The sequence below is a fragment of the Tyto alba genome, unplaced genomic scaffold (assembly GCF_018691265.1).
Source record: "Tyto alba isolate M040663 unplaced genomic scaffold, T.alba_DEE_v4.0 Super-Scaffold_13, whole genome shotgun sequence".
NCBI classification, from domain to species: Eukaryota; Metazoa; Chordata; class Aves; order Strigiformes; family Tytonidae; genus Tyto; species Tyto alba.
This window is the reverse complement of record NW_024881275.1, coordinates 29,953,120-29,971,133: the sequence shown is the minus strand read 5'-3', so window position 1 is coordinate 29,971,133 and position 18,014 is coordinate 29,953,120. Positions and strand designations below refer to the sequence as shown.

Here is an 18,014-nt window from a genome sequence, read left to right as displayed (position 1 = left end):
TAAACTGATGGTCCTTTGGATTAGCAAGGCTGCAGAAAGACCACAGCATCAGCATTAACATTAAAGCAGTCTTTGTTACCAAAGACAGTGGATATGATTCACCTCACAGACCACAGAGATGCCACTGAAGACAACAAAGTGACAGAATCAGGCCACTCAAATGCCTGTAAGTCCTGCTGGAAAGTATGAAGTTTGCCTACTGCCTATAAATGACTGTGTAAATCCCCCAAACAACCACAGGATCGGTAAAAAAACACAGTATCTTTTTATCTCTTCCCATGGTGAAATCATATGGAATGTGTCAGGTTTCTAGTGCCTTTAATTATTACATCCTCAGTGTTACTAAGAGATACAAAAGAAACTGATGAAGATAAGAAAGAAAAGGAACATATAGACATCACTTCATGTGGAAAAAATGCCCCCAATATTAACATAATGATCAATCAAGCTGGGAAAAAAAAAAAAATCAAAAAACCTACAATAAAACTGAAAACACTTCTGAAATCAGTGTATTTTCACTAAATACAATCAAAGCTTCATAACTATTGAAAACCCGTTATGAAAACCAAGCTAAATATTTTGTAAATGTGCAGACCTGGTACAAAAGAGATTAATCAGAGAATGACAGAAGCTTTCAGGAGCTGCTAGCATTTTAATTATTGAAAAAGGAAACATGCAATTTGCACAGCAAAAGCAAATGCAACATTTCATGCTTGCTAGATTGGAATAATGGCTAGTTAAAGATTCTATGGTGATCTTAGTGACTGAATTAGAAAATTGGATTATTGTTAGAATAAAAAGGGGTGTCTATTTCACCTAAAATTATAGAATCATAGAATGGTTTGGGTTGGAAGGGACCTTCAAGATCATCTAGTCCCAAGCCCTCTGCCAAGGGCAGGGACACCTTCCACTAGATCAGGTTGCTCAAAGCCCCATCCGACCCAGCCTTGAACCCTTCCAGGGAGGGGGCAGCCACAGCTGCTCTGGGCAACCTGTGCCAGTCTCATCATACTCACAGGAAAGAATTTCTTCCTAATATCTAACCTAAATCTATGCTCTTTCAGTTTAAAACTGTTATCCCTCATCCTATTCACTACACTCCCTGATAGAGTCCCTGCCCGTCTTCTCTGTAGCTCCCTTTAAGTACTGGAAGGCCACCAGAAAGTGTCCTGTGAGCCTTCTCCTTCTCTTCTCTTCTTCCCCAACTCTCTCAGCCTGTCCTCACAGGGGAGGTGCTCCAGCCCCTGATCCTCTTCATGGCCCTCCTCTGGACCCTCTCAAGCAGGTCCATGTCCTTCTTATGTTGGGGGTCCCACAGCTGGACACAGCACTGCAGGGAGCAGGGTAGAGGGGTACAATTCCCTCCCTCGACTTGCTGGCCACACTTCTCTTGAGGCAGCCCAGGACACAGCTGACTTTCTGGGCTGCAAGCACACATTGCTGGCTCACAGTCAGTTTTCCATCCACTGATACCCCCAAGTCCTTCTCCCACAGGGCTGCTCAATTCACTCATTTCCCAGCCTGTATCCCTGTTTGGGATTGCCCGGATCCATGTGCAGGACCTTGCACTTAGCCTTGTTAAACTTCATGAGGTTTGTACCTAAAGTTATACCACTTTGTTTATATGGATCTTCTTTATCTCCATTAATAAGTTTTCATTTAAAAAAAACTTAAACAGACTGAACTGCCTTAACTCTTTGTTTCACATAACTTCTCATCCTAAGTATATTGCAGAACTGAAGTGGAATCCTGCAGAAAGTATAGAAGTTTTTTTCTAAAAGCATATGATGAATATCTTTATATACTAATAATACATACAAGGAGTTCCTGTTCAGATTACTTTTCTTGGTGGTTCCAAATACGCTATTACTCAAATCCTGTGAAAAAGAGAGATACTTTTACTAGTAAAATCTACACATCACTGTCATATACACAGTGAGCAATTCAAAAAGATACAATCTTGAAAACACTTACTGATAGGCTTATTGTTAGCATGAATAATTACATTGACAGGCAGGTGAATCACAGCATTGCTATACCTACACTAAAATGGAACTGTTGCTCATGTTACAGTTTTCCATGCTGTCTCCATACACTTGAATAAAATACTCAGGTACCCACCTATATCTCCATACACTCATAAAAGAATGTTAAAGATCTTCTAAGATAGACAGTACTAGATAAATCTATTTATATTGGAAAATTCCAATTTACAATAGGCTTTATCTACAGTTATTGAAAATAAAATACACTCTAAATCTTTATAACAGAAGAAGGTAACACACTGAGCAGCTTTCCAGTGATATTTAGATCACATATTTTCCAGGTCTTATAGTTAAATAAGTACTCAAATAGTCTTTTAAACTTCCAGTCATATTAGGGAAAATTGGGCCAGCTAGGTCCTCCTAATGTACTAGTCAGAAGTGGGACTACTCTTCTGAATAGTAGTCATTAGTCTCAAAAGAAACAGAGCCCCCTAAAAAAGTTCAAAGATGACAAAGTTTAAAGATAAATTAAATAAAATCCAGCTTTGAATATTATCTGAAACTTAACTCACCATTTTTTATTTTCATTCAAATTTTCACCTTGTAGGTTGCTTTGCAGATGAAAAAATCTTTAGCCAAACCAAAATCTTCCTACACACACCCTTGCTTTGCTCCCTGATATGTACCGGGAGGGATTTCTGAACCACTGGTGTTCAATGGGTAAATCTGAGAAATAGCACTTTAAGAAAAATACCTTTCTTTAAAATATATCACACTCCAAGCAGAACACAGTTGGATGCAACAGCATTGTTACATCTCAGCGATATATGTAAAATCTCATAACCCAGACAGGACGTAAGGTAAGGCATAGTGACTGAGTGGATACTGGAGGCTGTATCTTAAAAGAATAAATAATTTGGTGTTCTGGAAGTGACTAGATTCAGCCTAATTCCAATCCTGCTGTAATCAGTGGAATTTTTCTGAGAACTTTAAAAATCCCACCCCTGAGTTCTACCCAAGACACCCTAATATGAGTTTTGAAGTATCATATTACTTGGTCCCTTCACGCAGTTTTCCTGACTGTACCTTTATTTTGCTTGTCTGACCCTGTGTTTCTCATTTCAAAGATTTATTGATTTAGACTCCAAACTCAGGTTTTACAAAATATAAAATCAGTAAATTTATTTATCTTCCTCTCTCACTCTCTACTCTTTCATAAAAAAACCCTGTAATTTTAAAAATTTAGGTTCAAACCCTCTTCCCTGGTATTCGAGATTCAAATTCTACAGTACTCAAAACAGAAGATCTGGAACTATCTAGTCTGTCTAGTTTATTTTTATTCCTTAGAAAACCAAAACAAGACAAAAAAAAAAAAAAACACACACACACACACAAAAAAAAAAAAAAAAAAAAAAAAAAAAAAAACAACCTCATAGCATTTACAGTGAAAAATAAGCTAGGCTTTTAAAGATGACCATTTTAATAATCAAGAGTGCTGTAAGTAAAACAGACAAGGAAGGGTGCTGTTGAAAAAGGATTATTTCACCGTTCCTTTTCTTAATTTATTCTTTGTTAATCTCCTTTTGTACCTCTGAAATACCCCTATGCAATGTAATGAAAGACACATCTTCCATTAGCTACACCATTTTAAAAATGATAGAAGTTTCTACAATCCAGATTCCTGCCCCAAGTCTTCAGGAAATATAAATTGGTCTAGCTCCATAAAAGTCCATGAGCCTATGTTGGTTTACATAGGCAGAGTATCTTTACATTATAGAGCTGCAAGTAATTCTGATAAATAATAAGATACACTGTTTATAGGCCAGTAGTTAAGAAATTTAAGCTTTGAAATTATTATCAGTATTTAACTCCCACTTTTCAAGAAAAAAACTTTCTCTGTGTGATCGATTAAGAGTTATATAGCTAACTTCACAAAACTTACTTCACTCTTCACAGGTTCCAGAACAAGCTGTGTGCTCACTCATTGCCTAATGAAACATCAACACGCGTCATTTCTGACTGACTTCTTCATACTCAGAACCACTCGGTGATTCAATAATTTAATATCCTACTTCAATAATCTTAACAGAGTATTAACAGCTGTTAAATTATTCACTTACACACAAGCACTCTGCCTGCAGACAATAAAGTTCCTCATCTCTCAAGAGGTATCTCATGACAAACAACCTATAGTGGCAAATCCAAGGACATCAGTAGAGCCCAAAATATGGGCTAGGATGTGTAATCTTAGGTCTTACCTCTCGAGAATGCCTCAGGTAATCACAGAATGGTATGGTATGCCTACCAGTGTCTTGGGTTTTCATTTTCTGGTGCATATAATTGAGACGTTCCAAACCTAGCCAAAAGAGCAGTTGTCAGCTATTTCCAGAGTGTAACTGAACTGCTCTACTGCTACAAACTAAACACCTATGCAGGGCTATAAAATAAACACTTATATACCATATTGCCACAGCAAATGTGTAATGGTCTGTGTAATGGTCTGTAAAAGCAGCAACAGAATTTCACAGGGTTAAAACAGACTGTTTCCATGCTCTGTCAGCAGATTTTGGAGGAACACAGTCCTCCTCAGAGCATGGTGTGCTGAGTCACAGCATTCCTTGGTGCTTCTCCCAGCAGCTTGCAGAATAAAGCCAGTGAGCTACTTCACAGCAAAGCTGAAAGATAAAATGAACTATGCAAAGGATTTCTGAGAATGAAAGAGCTGGAGAATTACTAAAAGAAGAGTAAGAATACCAATCCCTTTTTATTCCAACAGACATGATACAGAATTCATTTCCTCCCTTTGGAGGATGTGTTTCTGAGCAATGAGTAATGAATAATGCATGCAGAGGATCTGCCAAAAGATACAGTATTGCAGCACTGCCTGTGAGTGTAAACGTCCTGAGAAATTCACAAGAGAGTTTATTTTTGCAATTAGCCAGGATGCCACTTTAGAAGACACCTCAGGAGAGGAGACAAGGATATCATCATCCTTGCTTCCCACTTTTCCTGAGGATTGGTACTCTCTCCCACAGAAGACAGGCAGAACCCCCAGAAAGATTTAACTGATCTTCTACCCAACCTATGTCCCTTTCGCCTCTGCAATGATGCAGCAAATAACTAAATTGTGTGTGCCTGCAGCCTGAGTCTAATTCTGTAAAAATTATGTCATGAGGTGAAAGTGGTGGATGACACTTTGAATTTGTGAATTTTTATTTACTGCTTCTTTTTAAAAGCTGTTCCAGATTTCACCCTCTGCAAAATATCACATACTTAGCTGACTGAAATTAGACACAGAGAGCCAGTTTTTGCTGTGTTTCTCTTGCTCATCCCAGACATTGATCTCTGCAGGCTCGGAGCTCACTTGGGTGTTCTGGGGACAATCATCCACTCTAATCACCTGGCAAGACAGACGAAACGACACTCAATTTATAGGATGACTAGCACCTTTGCAGTTCCTCTGACTGCCTGTGACCTGGCCTTTCAGAGCATCACTGAAATGCCAATGACTGAACTCACTCCCAACTGAGAAAGAGGTTTTCCCATTTTTGTTACAAGTTGTAGAAGACACATTGCTTTTGTCTAGTAAATACTGTTAAGTATCTAGCACTACAGTTTTTTAAAACAAAGTCTGAAATCTCTCAGAACACCTTCAGAGGTATTAGGTCTCAAAGCTCAAGTCTAGGATCTGTTGCCAAAGTCTAGGATCTGTTGCCAACCTGAGCACCTTATGTAAACAAATCAGTCTTCAGCTATCATCTCATTAAACAGAGATGCCTCTTTCCAATTGACAAAGATCCTAGAAATCTCTTTATAACTTTCTAAATAGATTTTTATATAAGTACACACACATATAGTTACAAAAGTTGCTCCACACATATGAGACAATCAATATGATGTCTGCGAAGTGCTAAATGTTTGATGGACTCAGAGAAAAGACTACAGGACTCTTGCAGGCAGGAGGCAACATTACAAGGCCTGACTTGCTTGTTTACAGTGGCACACAGCCTGGATATGGCTCACCACTCCTTCAGTCTACCTTAGATCATATGAAGCCTCCCCAAGTCTTCCTGCCAGCTAATGTGCAAGAAATTACTCCTTTCTGTGTAAAATCAGTAACACCCCTGTGTTCCAGATAGTATACTATCTGGAAAAGGCCAAAGACTTCAACACACTCAAAACTGAAATCCCACACATCCAAACAAAAGGGACATTAAACCAAAGCCAGACACACAAAGAAGACGCCCCAACTTGTGTGAAGCATTTTAAATGTATACAATCTCAACTAAGCCACACTGCAGAACTGCTCTTAACAAATGAAAAATACAACTATGGGATATTTGATTCTCTTGCATCTGCACATACCGGCACTTGAAGGGGTTTTTGATTATTCTTTCCTCTCCCAGACTTTCTGTGTCTGTTTTGTTGTTTTGCTTTTGTTGTCTCACTGTGGTGTAGCTCACTGGATCCTAACGACTCTGTGGGAAAGAGTCAAAAAACATCATTAAGCTACAGAGTTTTTGTTTACCAAGAGAAGACCTGGTAAGACTGAGAGTTGGCAGCTCTCCAAAGCAAGCTGAGAAAGACTTGTGACACCCAAAACTAATACTCATGCAGTTCAGTGCAAAGATGTACACCATCACAAGATATGAAACTACAAACATTTTCCATCATCTCATACAATTCATACTTAGTACTGTATCTGCTGATTTTAGCTCTTGGTAAGCCAGCTTGGTGGTTGACAGGGAGAGTTTTAAACTGGCTATAAAAATGTATACCTCTTCATTCTCCATGCACCCATCTGACCTATGAGACTGCTAACATAGCTCCTAGGGATTGTGTAATTCATTTTGGCTCCTGCAGCTCTTGCATTGCATCTTCAGGGCAGGAGACCTCCCCAGAGTGAGCAGAGTCCCTCTGTCACCCCAGCTGTGTAGCCACAGCTATAGGGATCTGGTGAGATGCAGAGAATCAGGGTGGCTGACACACAGGTGTGGTACAGCTTGAATACTAGGCACACTTCAGAAATTCCTGAGAGCAGTCAGACCCAGCAAAAAGAAAGTGAAGGAGTAACTCTGGACTTTCTGCTACTACCCTCAACTGCAGCTAGTATCTTCTGGGTACAAAGGAAACATTTCTGTGTCTTGGGCTCCCCAGTAAAAGATACTCTACAGGTGTAGTGATTTATAATTATCACCTCTGGCCTTGCAGGGTTTCCTTCTTTTCTCTTTCTTAGGGCACTGTAAGCTCTTGCTCCTGTGGAAACCCCAGTCCCTCCAGAGTGGGCTGATCCAGAAGGACGTGCTGCGTTTCAGCTTGTTTTGAGAGACAATGCTGCTGTGACATGACCTGTCAGAGCTGTAGGAGAAGGACTTCGATTCTTCTATCTGGACATGCCTGGGAGGACTACCTGTGCAACCGTAGTCACTGTTACAGGTGGAACGTATGCACAGGGCCGCCTTCTTTGTTTCTGAGCTGAAAACCCCTTTTTCATCACCTTCAGAGAATCCCCAGTTCACATAACCAACTTCAGTTTCTTCCCTCTCATCACAGGAGGGTGCAGCACTCTCTTCAATATCCAGCGATGGCTGGACACCAAGAGGATGATCAGCCTTTCTGGCATTAGCCTTTTCTGATGGCAAATTAATAACAAAGTCTCTCTGGCTCCATTGATAATCTTCTGGCTCTTTTCCAATGAGGCTGACACTTCGCAAGTTTTGCTGCTCCACAACGCTACTTTGCAGTTCATCTCTGAATGCGTTGTCCCTGTTCTTGGCAGGAGTGCTCAAAAACGACAAATTTAAGGTGACATCCTCAGAGAAAGACCCTCCCTGATGGTCAGGGGGCACCAGCAAAAATTGTCCATATCTAGGGGTTGACTTAGTCTCAGAGGATACTCCCGAAGTGAGTGTGTCACTTTCTATTTCTATCTTTCGAGAGATGTCTTCTACCACCTTGTTACTCTCAGTCCTCAATATGTGATCTTCACATTCTGATGGCCACTGACTCCTTACCAAGCTCCGTAAGAGGGAGGGTGGCATGCTGTAATAGCGGTATTTCTTGTCATACAAACACTCCAGGCTGCTCAAGGTCTTGGAATAGAGCACATTGCTCCAGCTATGGGGCAGCTTCCTACCGGTTCGATGTTTTGTATCAGCCAGTAAGGCTTCTTTCACCTGCAAGGTATCTACAGCTGAAAGCACTTTCAGGATGTCCACTGTCAAGGCAGACAGGTCTTGCAAATGTCCTAGCTGGCTGTCCAGAGACAGTAAAGACTCCTTGATATAAAATACCTTCTCATGTACTTCTTTAAGCTGCAGAAACATCTCCTCGACTCTAGGTGGAAAAAGAAAATATAATTAAAATACCAAAACACAGATCTTTACTTCTGTTTGCCAGATGATGAAGGAATCCATTAACACATTTCAGAAAGTCAGTGTTTCAAACAGCCCTTTGTTTTTTTAATGGTGACTTCCTTTACCATGAATATCTACCTATATTTGACAAAACCCATCCAGACTTACAACATGTCATTCAGATTACTGGGTCAACAGCCAGTGACTTTTAAGGAAACAGGCCTTTTGCTCCAGGATTAGCTATGTTTAAAACTGCTATTTTTCTACTAATGTTCATTCCTTGCCGTAGAACTACTAAACCATGGACAGCAGGACACAGCTTTGGAAATGCTGCACTGGCTATTGCTGTAAATGTAAAATGCTGTAAAGTATACTTCTTGTCAGTTAGTCATCCTCCATTTCTACATTTTGTGCAAGCATGAGAAGGACAAGGCTCACACAAACCTAGATACTCTCGCATTTCTTAAATACTGGAGACTGCTGCGAAAAGGGTATTCCCAAGGACCTATTTGACCCCTGGGAACAGATTCTGTATGTCTGATGCCATCAGTTATCTTCAGGTAAAATTCAAACTGCCCAAAAAGCAAACCCTTTCTTTATGGTCTTCAAATCCCCAGTGAACAGTGCAAGAAATTCTTGGCCTGGAATGATATAATTTTAACAAAATCATTATGTTCACGTTTCCTGAAAATACTCTCTGGTGCTCTATCACTAAGACAATGATAAACTAGCTGCAGGCAATATGCAAAAGTTGCTCCTTTCTTTTGTCACTGAGTAATTAAAAGATGTAGTATTTAACCAATACCCGAATAAAATCATAGACCCGTGTTCCAAAATATTTTATTCATCTAAATTAATTTATTGCATTAATGTTATTCAATGCTGTGAAGCGTGTTTCACCTTAGCACTCAGAAAAACAACTCCTTTCCAGATCTATATTTATCCAGTAAATGAAATCTTGCTGTAATCAATTCTGTAGCTTTTGAACAAAGCAACTTATTTCTTTTACCGGGGACATTAATTTTGCTTGTGTGTTTTGTTTCAGTATGCAGAAAATAAGATTATGAGCAGGCAAAGATTAAGAGGCTATCTTTCTCTGGGCAGAATAAATTTATTAGATGAGATCAGTATTGGCATTCAGTAAGACTTTTTATAGTACTCACCTTCTGTAGCTCTTCCCATTAAACTTAATGGCACCTTTGCCATTGATTTCAATAGAAAGCTAAATTAGGCCAATATTGAGAGTTTGAAACCCCACTGACAATTGTGTATAGACATTTTGCAAACCAAGACACTATGTTGTAGATAATGCTAGATGGTTATTTCTGTAAACAGTAGTTATACTCAGTCACAAGCAATACTCTCACAGCATTCCTACACTGCTAAGTCTTTATGTAAAAAGACGTATCGTATGCTGTACTCTGGCATGTTTTCATGGTGCTACCTGATCTGCAAAAGTGCAACTGAGCAAGATCGTACTGTACCCCTTTAGCCACCTGCACACAGAACACATCTGGGGATGCAATTCTGCCAGCAAGGCTTCCCAGCCAAGCCTGCCATGAAGTTCAAACAGATACATTACACTTCCATCAAATTAGCAAAATGCATGTTATCGCTCCTCATGTTCACAGTGGCCACAATCTCTTCCAAAAGCATTAGCTTATAGAAGGCTTTTTATATGACAAATATATAGCAAGTGCAAACAAATCAGAAGCAAAACACACCTTTCTGTTGTCAGTCGGATCCTTTCACTGTCACTGGAACTCAGACTCTCACTCTTCTCATGAAAATATTTTTCCACACACTGTTCCTCAAAGTCATGGAGCTTCTTTAACTCTTCATCACTCAGGTACAGCTCTGAACAAAGAAGTCAGGAATCGGTATGAAGCATGCTGACAAATGCAATTGCTTATAAGCATACCATGAGAAAAAAAAGAAAACCATCAGAACTGGTTTCCTCCCCCTCCCTTGACAAGAATGAATCAGACCTAAGTCCATGAACTTGGGCTTATGTATAAAGACTCGACATGCTAAATACATGTAATCATGTTTTTATCCTTCCTTAGATAGGGAGCAAAAGCACAATGACAAAAATTTCCAGTGCACTCCCTTTTAAAGCCTCAAATGTACATACCCAGATGACTGCTCACAAAGACTTATTTTCTCCCAAACTTTTTCTATATTTTGTTATACATGTGTGACTCCCAAGACTTAGATATAGATATGTAAGACTTACAAATATTTCATTATAATTTGGTCCAGACCTTCATTTAGGGCTAGTCACCTATAGCAATTACTGTCCTTTCAAGTAGTCAACGCTGTATTTTTCACTTAATTGCTTCACATGTTCATATGTATACAACATTAAGCAAGATTACTGGGTGAAAAATAACACATTCAAAAGTTGAAGACTTCACAGCTTGGGCTGATCATGTTGCTATTCTTCTAGCACACCAATACTTCTGAGAGAACAGATCAATTATAAGTCAGTATGAAGAAAGGCATATGGTGGAAAGCTGATTCTTTGATCCAAACTCCACATCTTTCAAGTTCCTTTTTTCTTTCTTTTTTCACATACCAGAGTCCTTGCTGTACTTGCTAGGGGTGTATCTGTGCACACAGCAACACAGCAGTGTTTGCTACAAGCATGTAGTACTCGGTTGCAACACACAGTTCAGCATGGAAGCCCCCCTGCACTGTTCTGTGGTCTCCCTCTCCAAATGAGACTTGATCACCTCCTAGGGTCTTTTCCCCCCTAACTCACTTGTGTTCTTGCCTCCAAGATTTTACTCTGTATCTTGGTATTTTCATTGATTTTCCACAGGGTGGCACTGGGTCTTCATTGATAAAACAAGCTAATTATAAACACACCAAAATTGAAGAAACTTACCAAGCAATACATAGGCATATAGAAAAGGGACACAAAGGTACACAAACAGAAAAAAAATGTCTCTCTCTGAGAGAAGTGTAGGCAAGGCATGAGACCTCTTCTATCCAAGGACTTCTAGATGTGCTAAGCAGTGTTTCATTTTTCCTTGTGCCTAATGCACCTTATAAGACACCCTCTATGTTAGTGACTTACACTATGCATGCATATAAAATAAGCAGTGGTACTTCAAAGGCAGGCTGATGTACCCAGTCATGATGGAAGAGCTGAGCCTGGGAGCAGCAGTAAAGCGGCTCAGCATTTATTAGTTAAGCCCATTTTTGAACTCTGTAACCACCTGTGAACATGCCAGACAGCTTCAGGAATTCATGTTCAGCAGTGAAAATCCTAAGTGAAGCATAACCCGAGCAGGGTCTGCTCACCTCTGTTATTAGGCACCAGGAGGTATGTTGCATTGAAAGGATGACACCAATGTTCTCCAATGTATTTTTAGATAAAGTTACAGCCACCAGCCACTCCTCCTCCCTATTCCCCTGCCTCACCCGACCAACCACCAGGTCCCTCTTCTGAGTATTCATTCCCATCCCAACATCTTGTGGTCCTCTCCCCATAATGGCTGGGACTTCTCCTGGCAGAGCTTGCAGGAGCTGGCAACTTGGGATGGGGAACTGGCATCACCTTAAAGAGGCATTAGGATGGACCCAGGGATGAAGAAATCCAGGTTGAAAGGAGTAAAGGAGGTGGGACTAAGGTGCAGCGATGAACCAGCGCACAAAGGGAAGGATGTAGTGAGGAGTTGGGAGGCCCCTATACCCTCTCACTGCATCTGCCGTCACTGGATCTCCTCTATTCTTGGGCTCTGAGGCTACTTTCTCCAGACAATTAAAAAGAAATTGTTGGTCTTTTCAGGAAAAATGTATGGAAATGTATACCTCCAGTATTGTTTCCTTTCTTTCAAAATAAGGCTATTAATTCCTACAGAGTAAGTTGCTGTCACTTTATTTCAGCTCAGAGTGGTGATGTATCTTGACTGATGCAGAGTACGTAGCACAGCAAAAGCCAAATACAGAGCAAAGCATTCCCCTAGTCACTTTTTCCTAAAAGAGTTCTTAGACAGGCAAGTTAAATTCAGTTTTGCAAAGAAAAACAGCCTTCTACCCAGAACACCTCCATTTTTTTGGGGGGAGCAGGTGGGGAGGAACTGAGATACAAAGTGATGGGAAGCTGGCAAAACTTTCCTCATCAGCTTTTTCTTCTGGTCCCCAGCTTAGCTCTGCTTACTTAGTCCAACATCGCCTTCCTCTTGATCCAGCTCATTTGGGGGCCGGTGGTGGAAGATGCGGTTTATCAGAAGTCCAATGTGGCTCAGGATGATGAAAGGTGGAGGAAGCCACGGCTTCTCATGGTAGGTCATAATGTAACGGTACCGATTGTACTTCCAGAGCTTGTTTGATATGGATTTCAGATCATAATAAACATTACTGAGAAGAGAGTAGAAGGGGAAGGAGGGTAAAACACTCCTGTGACGAATATTCCCAATACAGCACAATATGCTTGTCTACAGATCTAATTTGACACTGAAGAAAAGTCCCATCCCCCCAGTGAGGTAAATCAGCTTAGCAACTTTCATTTAACATAGCAGCAGCATGTGCCTGCAGCTAGAGCACTGAGAATGAGATCTTCAAAGCTGCCTAACGGATTTGGAGATCCAATTCCCATTCACATTAATGGGAACTGGGCAAAAAATATCCCTGAAGTGGCTTTGAAATCTCAGCCAGATTATTTAAACTTTAATACATAGCCTAACTGAGAATTCAACATTGTTTGTCTCTTTGGATTAAATGTAGGAATCAGGCTAATGGAAGACTGATAACAAAACAGTCCTGTGCACACCCTCTAAACAAATTAATTGCTTCAAGCGGTAGCTACATGAGCGATTCTTCTGCAGGCTACTCTTTGGAGCTGTGATATTACTAAATGTGACTGTTGTTGCACTGAGTAATCTCCCATATCTACTATCATAGACCTAGGTACAGAAAAGTAACTTTGTGGTTTCTGGCACTATAATTCCAGTTGCACTGTCATACTACACACCCAGCATATAATCACAAAATCATCAGCTTTGCCTCTGGGAACATAATTAAATATATTGCTCATACCCATTTTTGCTCCCACTTCTGGAACAATCAAATCACTAAGCAGAAGATTTAACATATCATCATTGCTGAAGGTTTAAATCTAGAAATAATTCAAATTACAATTTCACAGCTGTGTATTAGAAAAAAAAATAATTTGATGCCACAATTTCAGGAAAGGGATTTCTAATTGGAATTGGGAATAGAATGGGTTTTGATCATTCCGTTTTCTTGAATATTAATCACTATATTTCTTCATTTGAATGTCTTTTAACCTACAGCTGACATTTTCTTCCCCAGAAATACTAGAACTCTAGGAAAAAATAATGAACTACTTGGGTTAGACTGCTTTTTACTGATATTTTAAGGAATTTGGTCCATTACAGGGGCTTGCCTTTTAAAACTTGAAAGGTCAGAATTACTGTGGACATTGATTAATTACTACAGAATTATTATGAATTACTATAGAATTACTATAAAGACCCTTCCTACTCTGGCAGCAGACATTAAAAAGCAGATAGTTAAAAACACTACAGTTAGATTTCTGTCTATAACGTATCAAATTGCATCAAACAACAGGAATTTTCAAATTATTCCCTATAGGAAGACCATGCTCCTACAAACCCATCATCCTCTTCCCTTGAATACCTTCTCCACTTATCCACTAACTTAAATCTTGGGCTACCCTATGATGAACACTATATAGGCTGTCAAATACAACTTTTAGGAACAGAGGACAAATTGCTTCACATCTAAATTAACGTTTCCTATTTGCCAACTGGAGCTGTCCACTTTCACAGAGTCAGAATCTCTTTAATGGGCAAAACAGTTTAGGTGTCTGCCCACCATCCCCTTCCTCCCACTCCCTTGCTTCCACCATTTTTTTTTTTATTCACTGGACCCCCATGGAAGATGGGGTAACAACCACCATCAACATGCCCAACTGTGGCAATTCAGGTGAAAGGCTTTTGCGGAAGTGTTGGCAGAACATCTATAAGTTGCTTTTGCTTTCGCAACAATATACCATGATACCTACTTAAAAAAAGCAATAAGCAAGTTGACCATGATGATGTACTGCACAAAGAGGTAGACAGCTTGGAGGAACGGCGTGAGGAAGGAGCCAGGAGGACAGTCTTCATTGGTTTCACAGACTGAAAGTGAAGGACATACATACAGAGCATGGTTAGCATGGAAATCAGAGCAGAGCACAGCAATGACATGCTCCTCATTCACCCCTGCACAAAACAGAATAGTCCTCATTACTTTCACAGAAATACATTACTAAATTCCCAACTAAAAAGTCTACTTCCACGTAAAGAAGACCTGAGACCTCTTCATGATACTACCACCCTACAGTTTCAATTGCAATTCAGAAGCTGTAAATACCACTTCACACACATCAGTTTGTATGTCAGTTTTCCCAACTTTTTGTTAAGGGGAAAAAATGATGCAGCTGAAATGTATTTGGGAGATGGATCACACTCAAGTAAACTGAAATCCAAATCTCTGATCCTTAAATCAAGTGGCAAAACTTTCAGTTTTTGCCACTTTATCAGTACTGGAGTGTTATTCCTTTAGAGTTTCAGAGAGATCACACTCATGTGCAAAAGGACATATGGCTATGAATACTTGTGAGATGAACCAACAAATCCTAAAAATTAAGGGACCCCTCTTAACATTTTTAAATTGTCAAAATAAATATTTTTCAGTCTTTATAATTAAATTTTACACCTTTGAGGAAATTTTAAAACAGATTTATAAGGCAGCAGCCCTAAATTCAGGACATCTTCTGCAGCATAAAGAGTCATTAGAGAAATACTAGCTTTATTTGGGAAGTGTCAAATTTCTAAAGGTTTAGCATTAATAAGTGATTAAATGGATTAAACTGTGAAACTTAACAGTGTGCTTTCATTTAAAGAATTTTGATTTGCATAACCAAAATATATAGCCATCGCATGACTATTTTAGCAAGAACAATGGATGCAACATCTTAAATTTTTTTAATTAATCAGGTCTATGCTGAATTATGTATCTTCAATTGCATACCTACTTTTCTATTTTAGGGACTGTTTTACTTGTACCCATCCCTTAACAGCATGAGAGTGCCTTCCATCCCTAATGCTGAAATACCTCCTGAAGTGCCTGGTTCTTCGCTCTTACTGAGACAAGGTCAAAGTCATAGTCAAGAAAGAACATTTTTCTTATTTACATTGATATGTTCTATTTTCCTATGTTCAACTGGCTTATCTGTTTAAGAACGATGCCAATTAACTCTTACTATGGTGCAAAATTATTTCTTGTTCTTATTTTTCCATTTTTGTTTTCTCTTTAATTTTTCCTCCTTTAAGACAACTTTGTAGTCTTTTCTCCAAGAGATCAGCAGCTTTGGATTTGCTTAATTGGAAATTGATTTCACTGCCAGATCCCCTGACCATGAACTAGCTTAGTATTAGTTCTTATGTGCTTTGCTCCGAGCTTTGCAATATACTTCATTTTAAAAGCTAAATTTGAAGATTTAAAAGCTTAATCTTTATTTTTAACAAATAAATGAATAATATTCTCACCTTTATTCATGCAGTATAACTCATTAAGGACATATATATGCTAGAATCAAAATTGTTTGAGAAAGAAGAGACTCACTATGTAGTCAAAATTCTAGTAGCCCAAAGTGGACCTGCTTCTGCATGTATTAAATTTAAGCTGTTAAATTGTACTGTGAAAATTACATACCATCTATTTCTCCAGCATAGACCTCACCAAACATCATCCAGTAGGGCTGAAATACAATATCTCGTGCCAGAGTCCAAGAAGGAGGCTCCTCTGGTGAAAGGATTGCCTTTCGTGACACTCCAAAACTCAACAGGACTATGGCCATCATGACCACAATATAGAACATGTTTGCTGTCTGGAAGACATGTTTTCATGAAAGAATTAGCTGTGTTAATTATATGTAAAGGAGACATACATGTTAGAGAAGAGTATCAATCACTGCTTTTACAAATCAGAATATAACACAGGGCCAATCATCTAATATGCTGCAGGATATAAAAATATTTTATTCCTGTGACCTGGGCTACCTAAATAATTTAGAGAGGTTAAAATCATCCTGGATCAAAAAGGCCACAAGTCCTACTTGCCTCTCAAGTCCCTCTTAAGATCTTAAGCAAGATTTGAAAAATGCACAGACCTTATGATGGTACTTTTACCCAGTGGTATTTCTTCCAAACTGAGATCAAGGAATAGCAGTGAAAATTATTTTGCCTTGTAACAGTGAACTGGAATTACTATGCAAGACAGAATAGAAAAGTATTAATAAGATAGTTCCCAATAACCAAGGGAAATTACAGTGGGAATCTGCAGATGTCCCGCAAGACTAGGCAGCAGATCAGCAGCAGTTCTTACACCAAAAGAGAAAAAAAATTAACTTTGATCTCAGAGAAATTTTGCCTGCTAAAATGGGATATAATTATTTGAATCAAAATGTAAAATAATAATGAGATAGTTTCCAAGAGCTAGGGGAATTATCTATAGTAGTGAGCCCATTTGCAAGAGACAGTGATTTTTCTTTCTCCTATTATCAAGCTGGATCAGAAACTCAGCTCAAATGCAACCCTTCTCTAAGGAACGAAGCAAGAATGGCTTTTGTGAATAAATTCAAATAATGAATAAATTAGAGACAAGTGAAATCTGATTGCGGTCAACACACAAACAGAAAAAGACATCGTACTTTCAGGTAATACATTCACTATGAATTATTAGGTGACCTCTCCTTTGACTACCATTCTTTTCTGTCACTTCTGACCTTTACACATTCCTTAACAGATGCCTTAACTACAAAAATATTGCCCCAAAGCAAAATACTTACCATTTTCCCAATCATTGTCAGGTACGGGCCAGCATGCTGATTCACAGCAAAAAGATCAAGCAGCCGAGCATACCAAAATATTATGTCCAAGCAGTAAAGTAGCCTCCCTGCAGTTTGAACAGGGGGGGCAGACCAGCGCAAGCCAAAACCAATCATAAAGAGGATGATAGCTATAGAATCAGTAAAATTCCAGTATTCATAAATCCACACCTTCACTTTTTGGTGGAATTTTCCAGGTTCTGAGATAAATACCTGAGTAGAATGCGGAAAAAAAAAAAAACAGGGAAACTCCATTAAAATCACAGATACAATCTTTAACCTATTCTGTTTGAACTGTTTCATGACATTTGGGAATGTCTTGGGTTTTTTCAATTTTTTTTGCAGGCCCTTGTACTGCATATTGCCATTCACCGTTAATTGAGGTTTGTACTTAATCTATAGTGTCATATTGCTCAAGTGTGCCACACCAAATAGAATAGATCTTCCTAAGGAAAAATGATTTCTGAGCCTGAACCCATTCACTAAAGAGCACATTCCTCAGCAGAAAAGAGCAGCCAGTATAGAATTGTTATGCATACATATCATTACAAATTAACAAGCATTTTCTAGAGAAATGGTCATGACCTGCAACAGCCCTTTCAAAAGCCCCTAAGTCATGGAAAGTACCAACCTGCCTAACCTTGCTGATGGGAAAATAACTAACGCCTTTTATTTCAGACTGAAAATATAAAGAATGATCCTTGTATTCCACCAAGGACACGCTAAAAAAAGAAGTACTGCCAACTA

The 18,014-nt window shown here is 39.1% G+C and overlaps 1 protein-coding gene across 1 annotated transcript in view; it reads right to left on the bottom strand.

The window, feature by feature from the left end:
* Positions 1-18,014, bottom strand: part of TRPM6 (transient receptor potential cation channel subfamily M member 6) — a 100,114-nt gene that overhangs the window by 20,347 nt on the left and 61,753 nt on the right. Inside the window, exons 21-30 of the mRNA XM_032983874.2 lie at positions 17,229-17,480; positions 16,094-16,268; positions 14,400-14,514; positions 12,510-12,709; positions 10,066-10,198; positions 7,183-8,321; positions 6,351-6,463; positions 5,259-5,385; positions 4,244-4,341; positions 1,819-1,877 (exon numbers count right to left, since the gene is read on the bottom strand). Coding sequence (XP_032839765.1) covers positions 1,819-1,877; positions 4,244-4,341; positions 5,259-5,385; positions 6,351-6,463; positions 7,183-8,321; positions 10,066-10,198; positions 12,510-12,709; positions 14,400-14,514; positions 16,094-16,268; positions 17,229-17,480 — 2,411 coding nt within the window. The remainder of the gene's footprint in view (positions 1-1,818; positions 1,878-4,243; positions 4,342-5,258; positions 5,386-6,350; positions 6,464-7,182; positions 8,322-10,065; positions 10,199-12,509; positions 12,710-14,399; positions 14,515-16,093; positions 16,269-17,228; positions 17,481-18,014) is intronic.